Genomic DNA, 14666 nt, shown 5'->3' on the forward strand with positions numbered 1-14666 from the left:
GATTAAGATAGTGCATAAGGAAGGGGAGCCTAAGAAGACTTCGCAAACCGTCATGATGATTCGGTCCAGTAAAGCCAGGCCGTTTGAAAAGTCAATAAGCGAAAAGTCTGTGATCAAGTTGAACGGGGCAAAGAGTGAACCATCTGTGGTGGTCAAGAAAGGGTCTTCAAGTGACGTTGCAGGGAAACATGAAAAAGCGAAAGTGGTTGTGCCAGGAGTGGCAAACAAGCCTGTGGTAGTTGTGGAGGGTGCCCGCACAGATCCTATCATTATCAAGCCGGTAACTTAATTACCGATAGTCAACAGCAAGGCAATCCCGTGGAATTATGAATGAGTGACGTTGACTTACAAGGGGAAAGAGGTTAAAGAAGAAGTTTGTGAGACCCATAGTTTGACTTGATCGGGGAGATGCTTTGCCCCCAAAGAGTTGAGAAAGCTAAGATCTCCAAAGATAACCCAGTATTGGCGAAGAAAGCTGTGACCGAGGAAGAAGCAGAGGAGTTCTTGAGAAAGATGAAAGTGCAGGACTATTCCATTGTGGAGCAGTTGAGGAAAACACCAGCTCTGATTGCATTATTGTCATTATTGATCCATTCAGACGAGCACCATCGGGCTTTGGTGAAGATCTTGAATAAGGCCCACATTCCTGACAAAATCTCAGTAAACCACTTGGAAAAGATAGCTAACAAGATATTCGAGGTAAACAGAGTCACTTTTTCTGATGATGAGTTGCCCGTGGAGGGTACTGAGCACACTAGAGCCCTCTATCTAACGGTGAAATGCGAAGATTCCATGGTTACTCGGGTACTGGTTGACAATGATTCCAGCACGAACATTTGCCCCCTCTCCACTCTGAACAAGTTGAAGGTGGATGATGAAAGAATTCACAAGAACAGTATCTGCATTCGGGGATTTGACGGTGTAGGGAAAGATTCAGTCGGGAACATAGTGCTTGAGCTTACAATAGGGCCAGTTGAATTTACCATGGAATTCTAGGTGCTCAATATGGTTATTTCTTACAATCTGCTGTTAGGTCGACCCTGGATTCATGCTGCCAAAGTGGTCCCGTTTACTCTGCATCAGATGGTCAAGTTTGAATGGGATCGACAAGAAATTGTTGTGCACGGCAAAGATAATTTGTGTGTTCCCAATGATGCCATTGTTCTGCTTATAGAGGTTGAAAACGACAAGGGGCCATGGGTTTATCAGGGTTTTGACACGGTATTGGTAGAAAGAATCCCACAAGGGAAGTGCGTGCCAACTCCAAGGGTAGCTACTGCATCAGTAGTGGTAGCCATTGAAATGTTGAAAAATGGTTTTGTACCGAGCAAGGGTTTGGGTGCATCTCTGCAAGGTATTGTACAACTGGTTTCTCTTCCCAAAACTTGGATACATTTGGTTTGGGATTCAAGCCCACAGTTGCAGACGTAAGAAGAGCCGGGAAAATATGGGCTCTTCCAAAACTGGTCCCGCGTCTTTCCAGATCATTTGTCAGGACTGGTACCAGAAAGCGCCCAGTAATGACGGTTCCCAGTTTAGTGGTTGATATGGATGGATATTTGATTGAAAAGTTCGAGAGGTTATTCGCCGATGTGAATGTGTTGGAGGCTGGAGAGGGTTCGAGTAAAGTGGATGTGCAATGTGTTGGGACCAGTGCAAAGATTAACAATTGGGAAGCTACTCCTCTCCCCACCAGGAAGGAGTTTTGGTAGTTTGCTTTGATTTTCTTTCAGTTTATCTGGATTATTCCAGGGTTGTAATTCAGATTCTATGTTCCGTCCGTTTGGATGTATAAACCTTGTTATCTTTAATTTCAATGAAATGCAATTTTCCTTTTCCTCCTTTCCTGATAGTTTTATTTTTGTTTTCTTTTCTTCCTTGTACAGTTCTTTTATGATGGCTTCAATGATATGACATGCATGAGGAACCTCCGGCCCAGTCTCAAAAGCCAATCTATTTCTGAAATAGTAATTCAAGAAATAGAGTGTGATGGTGAATCGGAATATGATGAGGGTGAATCCTTTGATGAGATTAGTAAAGAATTAAGCCATTTTGAAAAAAACCCAGGCCTAACCTGAGTGATACAGAAGCAATCAATTTAGGGTACCAAGATAATGTCCGGGAAACTAAAATAAGTGTCCATGTTGAACCACAACTCAGAGATGAGATAATTAAAGCATTGTTCGAGTATAAAGATGTTTTTGCATGGTCCTATGACGACATGCCGGATCTAAGCACTGACATTGTGGTTCACAAATTGCCCACTGACCCGGCATTCCCCCCTGTCAAGCAGAAGCTGAGGAAATTTAAAATTGATATGAGTGTGAAGATTAAGGAAGAGGTCACCAAACAGTTTGAGGCCAAAGTCATTTGGGTCACCCGGTATCCCACCTGGTTAGCCAATGTTGTGCCTGTACCGAAGAAGGATGGCAAGACCAGGGTGTGTGTTGATTATCTAGATCTCAACAAGGCAAGTCCTAAGGATAACTTCCCATTGCCGAACATCCATAGATTGATCGATAATTGTGTCAAACATGAGATTGGTTCTTTTGTGGATTGTTATGCGGGCTACACCAGATCTTAATGGATGAGGAGGACGCAGAAAAGAAGGCATTCATCACGCCATGGGGAACGTACTGCTATCGGGTCATGCCGTTTGGTTTGAAAAATGTTGGGGCAACCTACATGAGGGAGATGATGACCATATTCCATGACATGATACACAGGGAGATCGAGGTTTATGTGGATGATGTGATTGTAAAGACTAGAAAGCAGTCTGACCATGTCAGAGATCTGAGAAAGTTCTTCCAAAGGCTTCGCAGGTACAATCTCAAGCTCAATCCTGCAAAATGCACGTTCGGTGTTCCGTCTGAAAGTTGTTAGGATTCATAATCAGCCGCCGAGGTATTGAATTAGACCGGTCAAAGATCAATGCTATCCAAGAATTGCCACCCCCAAAGAACAAGACTGAGGTGATGAGTCTGTTGGGGAGATTGAATTACATCAGCAGGTTTTTTTTTTAGTCAATCCGCTAGGCATATGCCTAGGGCTAGTTTTATTTATAACAAAATAAGACAAAATACAATGTCATGATATCCTATGAAATGAAAGGAATAAAGTTTGAATTTAACAAATAGCCTATTATCAAAATTGAGTGTTGCACTTTACATTGATATCACATTAATGCTATTAAACTTTGTAAGAAACAAGTCTGCATCCGAGATAACATTCCATTTTTGTTCGACAACATTTGTTGTCTTCCAGGCTAAGGCCGTGCCTTCTATTAAAAATTCCCGGTTGTTTGTAGCAATTCCAGCTTTTGTCGACACCTGTTTTCTCTTTTGTTTCCAAGACGCATGCTGTATTTTTGGCCCATGCTCCCCTTTTCAGTATACTCACATGCTTTCCTCGAGCCTCGAGTTACTTTCAGGTTAAACTTGGCGTGCAAAACTGTCGAGCATCCCTGTTCGAAATTCTTCCCAAAAACTCACTGGCCAGCTGATTTTGATACAGCTGCCAACTTTCTGTTCGTGTATCAATATTCCTCACCACATGTTGATCGCATAATGTTGGACAGCATCAAAGGTGTTCAATCTGCTGCCGTGCGTGATCAACATGCATTGTCGATCTAGATGCACTTCTGTCCCCATTGTTGCGTTCCCTAACCAATAGAGACAACTTTGTGTTGTAAAATCCAGAAGCACATGAGCTCCACATACATCTGAAGCATAAAGAATTATATCCCATAGTACCATCATCCTAAAGTATTGCATGCTTTTATGTATCCTAGATAACTTTCCAAATGTATTACACCTTTCCATGTGATTCCTTTTCTAGACAGCATGTGTTGTCTGCCATGCCTTCCACGTTACCCCATGTGTGCACTTGAGAAAGGTTTCTCGTCCTTTGTTGAGATCTGTTGCATGCTGGAGCACACTCCAAACCATTTGGCTTCTGATAATGTGCATAAACTTCTTAAAAATACATGCTCAGCTTATTTCCCATGCTATTGCACTATTTCTCTTTGTTGTGAGTCGTTTCCATGTATAATATATTGTGAAATTGCGAAAACCCTTCTTTAATGTCCTCCTAGTGGATTGAATGCAATGCAATAATACCACCATTTCAGATTCTACTATAAGATTAGGCTTTAGCTTCGATGAAATACCTGCAAAAAAGAACAAAGTTAGCCGAAAAATTGCTATCTAAACTCTCCTCCAGAATGATTCGAATGTGTTAACAAAATGACTCCTCTTTTCCTCCTAAATCCTTGCAACTTTCACTTTTATGTAAGGACATTGCATCTTATCTTCGTTAATAATCCTCCTTCCTTTTGAGTCCAGATCCCAGAAACCATGGCATTCAGTATTTCCTTCATCGAGGGCGTAATTTGCAAGATGGTCTGCTAATGTATTCCCTTCTCTGAAAATGTGTGTGACCTTGATGGTATTTTGTTCCTTCAGTCTTAAAATCTCCTCTACATGTTCAGTAATATACCATGGAGGCTTCCATGATTCCTCTATAATGTTCTTTAATAACATAGAATCTGTCTGCAGCCATATCCGACAATAATTAAGATTTTTGCACATCTTCAATGCCTCCACAATAGCTACCACTTCTGATTCATTGTTGGTTCCTTCAGAGATCTCCCTTCCTTCTGCATATATCAAATCACCTGCCTCATCCCTTATGCAGAAACCAATTGAACTCCTCCCTGGGTTTCCTCTACATGCTCCATCCGTATTCACTTTGATCCATCCTCTTGAAGGAAATTCCCATAACACTTTATCATTTTTCAATCGAGGTGTGTATTGCTCCATCATTGTCAGTAAGTCTAGCCACTTGTGAGGCACATGTAGTCCTGGCTTTTTCAGTTGGACCAGCGATTACAACGTAGATGACACCTGGTAAATAACTCTGCTCACTAACACTGCTTCTCCATATTTCAAACTGTTTCTTCTCTTCCAAAGTTCCCATACAATGCATGCAGGTAAAGCTTGTAACACTGGCTTCAATATAGGTACTACTGGTGCTATCCAACACTTTGTAATTGCTTGATGTAAAGACAACCCATCTAATCCAATTCCTGCTCTCCTCAGGAAGTATCTCCAAACACTTCTAGCTGCATTTGATGTGAAGAACAAATGAACTAAAGACTCCTCCTTACGATCAGCACAGCACCAACATTTAGATGGCAAGGAGTATCCTATTTTACGCAAAAAATCATCAAGTGGCAGTTTTGCTTTCCACACCTTCCATAGGAAGAAGGATATCTTGAAAGGTAAACCTTTTACCCATATCATCTTGTAAGCTAATTTTGGGTTGTCTCTTCTTTGCAGGTAATCCCATGCAGATTTTACTGTAAAATGTCCCCTTGTTTCAAGCATCCAGAAAGGAGTATCTAACTGTGAACTTTCAGATGGTGGTCTAATATTCTGCACAATGTGGTTTGCCAGATCTTCAGGTAGGCTCTCAAAAATTTTATCCACATTCTACATAGCATTTTCAGCCAGATCATTGACATTATGAATATCCTCATCGATACCAAAACCTGCAGGCACTTGAAAATATAAGGCTCCCATCTCAGTCCAATTATCGAACCAGAATTGAGCTGATCCCATTCTTAGTTTCCAGTAGATTTGATGCTCTATCAAATCCCTACATTCTAGCATTTTTCTCCACACACGGGATCCACGTTTCCAAGGTACAATTACTGCATTTAGTTTCTTGCAGTACTTTTGACAAATAAATGCACTCCACAAAGTGGGCTTAGTCCTAAAATTCCACCGCAATTTGCAGAACAGTGCCTTGGATACGTCATGCAGGGACCTGAAGCCTATGCCTCCCTTGTCAAAAGGCATACACAGGTTAGTCCAAGACGCCCAATGTCTAGTGCTGCCTCCGACATTGCTGCTTCAGAAAAACTTGGAAAAAATGCTATGTAATTTGTTGATCACATAATTTGGAGGATTAACTGCTGACAACATATGAATTGGGATACTTTGCAGGACATTTGCGATTAAAACAGCTTTGCCTCCTACAGACAGGAGTTTGCCTTTCCATGACTGAAGTTTGTCCATAACCTTAGTGATTAATCCCTGGTAATAGTCTCCCCTTCTTCTTGCATAAAAAATAGGACAGCCAAGATAGGTCATAGGGAAATATTGTATTCGTATACTTGTAATCCTTTCCACCTTGTTAATCACCTCATTATACGTTAAATGATTCAGGTATGTGGCTGATTTGGTTTTGTTCACCAGTTGACCAGATGATGATTCATAAGCTTGCAGAACCTCCATGACAAGTCTCAACGAAGTTTCATCAGATGAGCAGAAAATGATTGTATCATCAGCGTATGATAGATAATTTATTTTTGGGCTCCATTTTGGCATTCCAAATCCACAGAAATACAGGTTAGTGTGAAGTGAATTCAATCCCCGAGAAATTGCTTCTGTTGCTAGAATAAATAGAGTTTGTGACAAAGGGTCACCCTATTTAACTCCCCTCGATGATTTGAAGAAACCATTAGGTTGACCATTTATAAGCACAAAGTACCAATTTTTCCCAATCATATCAAAGATCAATCCAATAAAAGCTTCAGGAAATCCCATTTTCCTTAGTGTTTTGGTCAGGAATAGCCATGATAGCCTGTCGTAAGCTTTTTCCATATCAAGCTTAATCACAACGTTTGGACCTGCTTTTGTTCTCAACCTAATATCCGTAATGATTTCTTGAGTTAACAGTACGTTCTCAACTATGCTTCTGCCCTTCACAAAACCTGCCTATTCCTCTGAGATTATGTTTGGTAATAATTCAACCAACCTAGAGAAAATCTTGTTAACAAAGTTACTAAGATTGATTGGTCTTATGTCTGCAGAGGTCATAACTTCTTTTTTCTTTGGTAATAAAACCAGGTTTGTGTGCGTAACACTCTTTGGCAGCCGCTGACCGCAAAAGAAAGCCTTAACCATTTGGACAACATCTTCTTCAATAATTTCCCAGCATGTTTGGTAGAAAGCTCCAGTGAAACCATCCGATCCACCAGCTGAGTCCCCATTCAACCCCATAACTACTCTCTTCACTTCTTCATTGGAAGGCAAGGCCATCAATCTTTCATGTTGTTCACTATCTACCATTAAAGGTACATGATATAGAATATCAAAATCATTTGGGACTGCACTCTCAGTAAATTGATCCTTGTAGAACTTTAGTGCTTCTTCTGCTATTAATTGATCTTCTTCAATCCAGTCACCAATGCTATTCTGGATCCTTGATAATTTCAATCTCTTCCTTCTCCCATTAACTTGAGCATGGAAAAATTTAGTGTTTCTATCGCCATCTTTGAACCATACCATGCCAGCTTTTTATCTCTAGAATTCTTCTTCTAATGCAAGATATTTAATCATTTCAGCTTGGACCTGTTGTAATCTTTGTCTGTTCATCTGTGTAGGATTGACTTCAAAATTCCTTTCATGAACCAAGACCACCTCCTCCAGGCTTGCAATCTTCTGGAATATATCCCCATATGTAGCTCTGCTCCAGGTAGATAGTGCTTTCTTAAGCTTCTTTAACTTGTAGTTAAAAATACAGAAATGGTTAGCACTAAAATCAGCATTCCAATTCTCCTTTACTAAATCTTTGAAGGATTCATGCTTAGTCTAGATGTTAAGAAATCTGAATGACTTCTTAATTGGAGGAGTTTCTATATCACATTTCAGCATCATTGGGCAATGATCAGACCCAATTTTGGACAGGTGAGTTACCTCCAATCCAGGAAAGGTTTGTTGCAATTCATGATTGCCAAAACATCTGTCTAATCTTTTAAAAATACAGTCTTCCTCTGATCTTCCATTCCACCATGTAAATATGCTTCCTTTAAATCCCAAGTCTGTCAAGTTGCAGGTATTTATGTAGTGCCTAAAGTCATCTACTTCAATGAGAGAAACGGGTAAGCCTCCAAATTTCTCTTCCTCATCCCATATTACATTAAAGTCGCCTCCAACTAGCCATGGTACTGTCATATCTGATGTCATTGCATATAGAGAATCCCATAGTTCAATTCTTTCAATACGATCACATTTGGCATAACCTAGTGTAAGGATGAGCTCAACATGTGTTTCAGTGTGCGTTAATCTCAAAGTCAGTTGTTGAGTCATGTTATACAGAATAGTAACCTCAAATATTTCATCAATAAAAGCCCAAATCTTGTTTGAAACATTCACCACAGCATGTACCAAACCAATTCTTGCTCTATACCTCTCCATTTTGTGAGACTGTTGCATAGGCTTAAGGATTCCTATGAACTCAAAGTGATGTTTTATGTGCATTGTAATCAGCCTTTCAAATGCTTTCATTGTATTTACTGACCTGACATTCCATATAATTGCATCCATTAAATGTTTTGGGGTTTGGACAGTGTTCTCCTTGTTTGTACTCCACTGGCTGGGACGGTAGATGTCTGTTTTGACTGTTTCTTTTTTCCTTTTGTTGCAGATTTTTCTCTATCAATAAGACTTGGCGAGAGATCACCCTGCTTGGCAACATTAAGGAAATTTTGTGTAGTGGATTCCTCATCCATGTCTCTACCTTTAAGTTCTGCATGGCCAACTTGGTCATGTACTTCTAATGCTTCTTTAGATATCACAACATCATATGCCAGATTGGTAGGTTCAGCATCATTTTCCAGATTGGTAAGTTCAGCATCTTTTTCTTCTAATTCATTTGTCAACAGCTGTGTATTGTTCGATGGAACAACACTTCCTGCTACATCCTTCCCTGTGCTCAGTGGTACACCACTTCTTGCATAGACTTGCACTGTCTTCTCTTGGTTCTTGTCTGACTTTTTCTGTTGGTTCTTGTCTTTATTTTCAGCTTCTTTCAAGACATTACTAATATCAATTTGTAAAGTCCCTCCTGAATCTATAATATTGATATTCCCCTCTTTTGTCTTTTCTTCTGCTGCATTTGTGCATTCACTTATGGTTTGAATATTGATTGCATTGGCATTACAATTAAAACTTTGATCCTCATCTTCCACTTCATTTCCTCCAAATTCTTTTTCACTATGCATTGTATCTAGAATCTGCCCATCTGCTAAGACTTCCTCTATTTGGTTGATCCATAATATCCCTCCTACCCATTTATCTTTTTCATTGGTCCTGAATTTCTCAAAATATGTATCTTCAATTAAGTCATTCTCTTTATTGTTTGCTAAATGTTGTTCAACTTTGGTGTCCTGTGAAGGAATGTCTTGACATGAGGTATTGGCCTGGACTACATTATTTTTGAATGCTTCTTGCACCCATTGGGCAGTTGAGTAATTGTCAAAATGTTGCTCATTCCCCAAATCTTGTTGTACACAATCTGCTGTTGATTCCCTAATTGCGGCATGATTTCTTATTGTTGTAGGATTGAAAGTATGTGCTGCAGAGTTCAGTTTCTTTGGTTCTGACATAGCTAATGGTATCCTAGATGAACTAGGTGAACTTCCATTTTGTACCATTTGTCTAGTCGAAAAATCAAATTGCATCTCTTCTGACTCATTCTCCACAACTGTATGAATATTAATGGGGTCTGCATTATTTTCAGTCACAAGAATTATGGACTTGGAGGCATTTTTTCGGACAGCACCGTCAATGAGCTGATTTGTACAAAGTTCTTCACTGTTTTCCACTTCTAAACATGCAAACTTGTTTGTTGTCTAAACTTGCTGTGGAATTCCTTTTTGATTGTTTACAGCCACGATTTCTTGTCCAGTATTTGCTAAATCTGCTGCCTGCTTCTCTTTTGCTTTCACTCTCCTATCTTTGACCTCCTTCCATTGAGCAACTTGATTGCTAACAACTTTCCCACTTGTAAAAACCCTTATTGGAGCATTGTTTGTTTTGTTATCCTTGTTGGACTGCACTACAGCATCAGTTGAAGCCTTTTTTTCATCATTTCTGCTGGCCATTAATTCAGGATGAATTTTCCACCATTCGAACACATCATGGCCTTGAAGTTTACATTCTTTACAATACTTGGGTAGATAGTCATATTTGATAGTCACCCACTCAGTTCTAATATCTCTAGTAGGCTCATTAACAATGTCTAATCGAACCTTCTTAGGCAGGTCTGTTAGCAGGTCCACCAATACTTTCACGCGAGCACAACTAGGTCTAGTTTTCTTGATAGTAGCCAAGTCCAAATGGAGGGGTTTACCGACTACAGAAGCTAGGGAGAACAAGCATTCTCTTACAAAATAAGTAGGCAGCAGATTAGGGAATGAGATCCACGCCATTACCTTAGGAGTCTCTTCGTCAACTTTAAATTTAGCATCATAAATCAAGGTTCTTAATTGATATTCATTTCCAAGCTTATCCTTTACATAATACACACCTTTTGACGAGAAGTCTACATAATCTTGCCATAATGAAAAACGAATCAAAATGTGCCTATCACGTAGATATCCAATGTTGCATTCAGCTTTGATACCACACTGTAAAGGAACAATGCGACGTATTTCATTGATATCTGGCCATCCGTATGAAAATTTGCAAACAACAGCCTATTGCAAAACTTCCATTAAATTCATGCGTTCAACTTCTGCTTTAGAATATCGTACAGTTGGTTGTCCTTGAAATATATGGGCTTGTCTTGGAGGAATTGGCTCAACTACTGTTTTCTTGCATTGTCGAAGTGTTGTTCGTAGGTTTTACAGCATTTGCATAGTCCATAGGTTTTGTGCCATTAGAAGGCTGGGTGATGTTGGGGGGTGGTTGTGGAGGTGGCCCAATGTGAGAGGGTCGCTGGCCACTGTCCATGGCAGCACTGCATGGCAGTCTATCCTAAATCAACCCAGAAACACTAAGGACGATTCTAATACTACAAGGAGTTCTTCAAAATCTGGATACTTCGCTTGAAAGTTGTAACAACTGAAGAAACGTGATGCTACATTAATAGTAGCCAAAATCTAGATCGAATATCTGCCAGATAATTCACCAAAAGAGATGTGGTGCTACAGTAATAAAACTAGAATTAAGATCTGTAGCTTCTTGATATAGAAATCAGTGAAAAAACAAAGGGAGGTTGTTTGTGATGAGAATGGTGATCTTTTATGACCAATTTTTTAGTGATCCCTCGCTGGATGAAAGAGTTATGGCCGATGGATAGTGACCGAATCACTATTCATGGTCTTCTTCAGCGCTACAAATGAATGTTAAAGAAAGATGTTGCGGTCAAGTGGACAGATGAATGTTAGGGAGCATTTGATAAGATAAAAGGGTACTTGTCAAACCCACCTGTGTTGGTCCTTCCAGAACTAGGGAGACATTTGATTCTATGTTTGACGGTCTTGGACAATTCATTTGGATGTGTGTTGGGATAGCATGACATCACTGGCAGGAAGGAGCAGGCCATATATTATCTCAGCAAGAAGTTCACATCTTACGAGGTTAAGTACACTCATCTTGAGAGGACGTGTTGCGCCCTAACTTGGGTAGCCCAGAAGTTGAAACATTATTTGTCATCTTATACCACTTACCTCATCTCTCGCTTGGATCCGTTGAAGTATATCTTCTAGAAGTCTATGCCCACGGGAAGGCTCACAAAGTGACAGATCTTGCTCACACAATTTGACATTGTCTACGTGACTCGGACTGCGATGAAAGCACAAGCATTGGCCGACCATTTGGCTGAAAATCCTGTGGATGAAGAATACGAACCTTTGAAGACTTATTTCCCTGATGAAGAGGTAATGCACATTGATGAATTGGAACAGATTGAAAATCCAGGACGGAAACTTTTCTTTGATGGGGCTGCTAACATGAAAGGCGTTGGGGTAGGAGTGGTACTTGTTTCTGGAACAGGGCATCACTACCCTGTTACGGCTCAGTTTCGGTTCTACTGTACTAACAACATGGCTGAGTACGAGGCATGCATTTTGGGTTTGAGGATGGCCGTGGATATGGGTGTCCAGGAAGTCTTGGTCTTGGGTGACTCAGACCTCCAGGGAGAATGGGAAACACGAGATTTAAAACTCATACCGTACGGACAGTGCTTGCAGGATCTTTGTCAACGGTTCCAATCAATAGAGTTCATGCATATTCCAAGGATTCACAATGAGGTTGTCGATGCTTTGGCTACTCTGGCATCAATGTTGCACCATCCCGATATGGCTTATATGGACCCTTTGCAGATTCAGATCCACAATCAGCATGCTTATTGCAATGTGGTGGAAGAAGAGCTCGATGGGGAGCCTTAGTTTCACGATATCAAGGAATACATCAGGATTAGGGTGTATCTAGTACAAGCCACAGGTGATCAAAAGAGAACAATTAGGCAGTTGGCAAGTGATTGTTTCTTTAGCAGAGGGGTTCTATACAAAAGGACTCCAGATCTTGGGCTGCTGAGATGCATAGATGCTAGGGAGGCTACAGCTATTATGACCGAAGTACATTCTGGAGTTTGTGGACAACAAATGAGTGGGTACGTGCTGGCAAAAAAGATTCTCCAAGTAGGTTATTATTGGCTCACTATGGAGCAAGATTGTATCAGTTTCATGCGTAAATGTCATCAGTGTCAAGTGCATGGAGATTTGATTCATTCTCCACCATCTAAATTACACACGATGTCTGCGCCGTGGCCTTTTGTTGTGTGGGGCATGGATGTCATTGGGCCAATTGAGCCATCAGGATCAAACGGGCACAGATTCATTCTGGTGTCCATAGACTATTTCACCAAGTGGGTAAAGGCTAAAACATTCCAGTCTGTAACCAAGAAGACGGTGGTTGATTTTGTGCACTCAAATACCATTTGCCGGTTTGGGATACCAAAGTGATCATTACAGACAATGGGGCTAATCTCAATAGTCATCTGATGAAAGAGGTGTGTCAATAGTTTAAAATTACACATTGCAATTCCACCCCATATTGCCCCAAGGCGAATGGAGCAGTCGAGGCAACCAACAAGAACATAAAGAAGATACTTCGAAAAATGGTGGAAGGGTCCAGGCAATGGCATGAGAAGCTGCCTTTTGCATTGTTGGGTTATCGCACTACTGTTCGTACTTCAGTAGGGGCAACTCCTTATTTGTTGGTATATGGTACGGAAGCAGTGATACCCGCGGAAATTGAAATTCTATCCCTTCGGATTGTTGCAGAAGCCAAAATTGACGATGATGAGTGGGTTAAAACCCGCCTGGAATAATTAAGTTTGATTGATGAGAAAAGATTAGCAGCAGTGTGTCATGGCCAGTTGTACTAATAGAGAATGGAAAGAGCATATAATAAGAAGGTGCGTCCACGAAAGTTTGAAGTGGGTCAGTTAGTATTGAAACGCATTCTTCCTCATCAGGCTGAAGCAAAAGGCAAGTTCGCCCCAAATTGGCAGGGGTCGTTCGTCTTAACGAGAGTGTTGTTCAATGGTGCTTTGTATTTAACAGATATAGAAGAAAAATGTGTAGAAATAGCCATCAATTCTGATGCAGTCAAAAGATATTATGTATGATTTCTTTGTTTAACTTGTATTTGTTCGTACTTGGCATGTTTTGAGGATTGAAATGACGAAGGCATTTTGTTCTGCTATCTAAACACTTTATCCTTTGTTGCCCCCTTGAGCCTTATGTATTTCCTTCATACCCCCCCCCTTTTGGAATCAATAGCAAAGTTCAGAAATGCAGGAAGAAAAAATAAAAAGAAAAAAAGAGAAGAAAAACAACAAAAATAAAAAAAGAAAGCAAGAAAAAAGAGAAAAAAAAGAGAAAAGAGAAAATCACAACAACAAAGTAATTTCCATGACATGAACTACGTTTGACCTGATTCCTTTTAAGGATACGTAGGCATCCTCATGGTTCGGTCCCATCAAAACAAAATCCAAAAGTCCCCAAGCAAAGAAATTGGGGCAGAAGTTGTGGTTGTTGTAGGAAATCTGATTCCAAAAGTTGTAATTTTGAACCCATTTGAATTGTTTTGAGCCTTTGACACCATTTCTTTCTAACCCTATCCAAAAGCCCACATTACAGTCCAAAGAAAGAACTTTAGATCAGTTTTCGAGGGATGCCAAGTCGAGCAAGTAGAAGCGATTCATATCAGGGGCAACACTCTGGTCCAAGCAGGAAAATCAAAATGAGAGAGTCTTTTTGGTGAAAACCCTCATAGGCACCGTAAGGCGATGGGAGCTAAGAGAAATAAAAAATAAGAGAGTCTTATTGGTGAAAACCCTCACGGGCACCTTGAGGCAAAAGTGAGTTGAGAGATAAACAAATGAGAGAGGCTCGTTGGTGAAAACCCTTCAGGGCACCGCAGGCCGAACAAGGTCAAGATTTTGGTAAAGAAATCAGGTTATGGAAATTCCGGGGCAACAAGTATGGCAACTGAAAGTTGATTGGTTGGACAGATTGGGCCGATTAATCCGAAATGCATGTTATGATCATTGGTGCCAGTTGCTCCACTCAGATAAGTCCCTTTTCTTTTTTCCCTTCAGAAAGTCTTCCCGCTTTGGATTTTGATTATCCTTAACTCTGAAAGTCATTGCATTTCATTTCTTTTGGGTTTATTTCTCTAAGATGTTACCAATGTCAGTTCTGTTTAAGCAAATAAGAAGGAATTTCAAAGCTTACTACCAACTTCCAAAGTTGCACATGGCGCAGGGTAGACAAGGCATTGCTAGAGGTAGTATGATGTGAAATG

The 14666-nt window shown here is 40.4% G+C and overlaps 2 protein-coding genes across 2 annotated transcripts; both read right to left on the minus strand.

Moving 5' to 3' along the window:
* Window positions 1-4262: 4262 nt before the first annotated feature.
* LOC142165266 (uncharacterized) lies at window positions 4263-4820 on the minus strand. The gene has a single exon (XM_075223858.1). The coding sequence runs from the start codon at window positions 4818-4820 to the stop codon at window positions 4263-4265; it is 558 nt and encodes a 185-aa protein (XP_075079959.1).
* Window positions 4821-7370: 2550 nt separating this feature from the next.
* Window positions 7371-8393, minus strand: LOC107788444 (uncharacterized). Its single transcript, XM_075223859.1, has 2 exons — window positions 7764-8393; window positions 7371-7658 (listed from the first exon to the last, which is right to left on the minus strand). Exons 1-2 carry the CDS (start codon window positions 8391-8393, stop codon window positions 7371-7373), a joined length of 918 nt encoding a protein of 305 aa, XP_075079960.1.
* Between the last annotated feature and the right edge of the window lie 6273 nt (window positions 8394-14666).

Source organism: Nicotiana tabacum, chromosome 10, assembly GCF_000715075.1.
Source record: "Nicotiana tabacum cultivar K326 chromosome 10, ASM71507v2, whole genome shotgun sequence".
NCBI classification, from domain to species: Eukaryota; Viridiplantae; Streptophyta; class Magnoliopsida; order Solanales; family Solanaceae; genus Nicotiana; species Nicotiana tabacum.

Excerpts from the sequence above, each read along its gene's own strand:
- LOC107788444 (XM_075223859.1), bottom strand. The coding sequence starts at position 8,393 with ATGGATGCAATTATATGGAATGTCAGGTCAGTAAATACAATGAAAGCA. Across the intron at positions 7,659-7,763 it reads AAACCTTTCCTGGATTGGAG|ACTAAGCATGAATCCTTCAA; the intron begins GTAACTCACCTG and ends CTTAACATCTAG.
- LOC142165266 (XM_075223858.1), bottom strand. The coding sequence starts at position 4,820 with ATGGAGCAATACACACCTCGATTGAAAAATGATAAAGTGTTATGGGAA.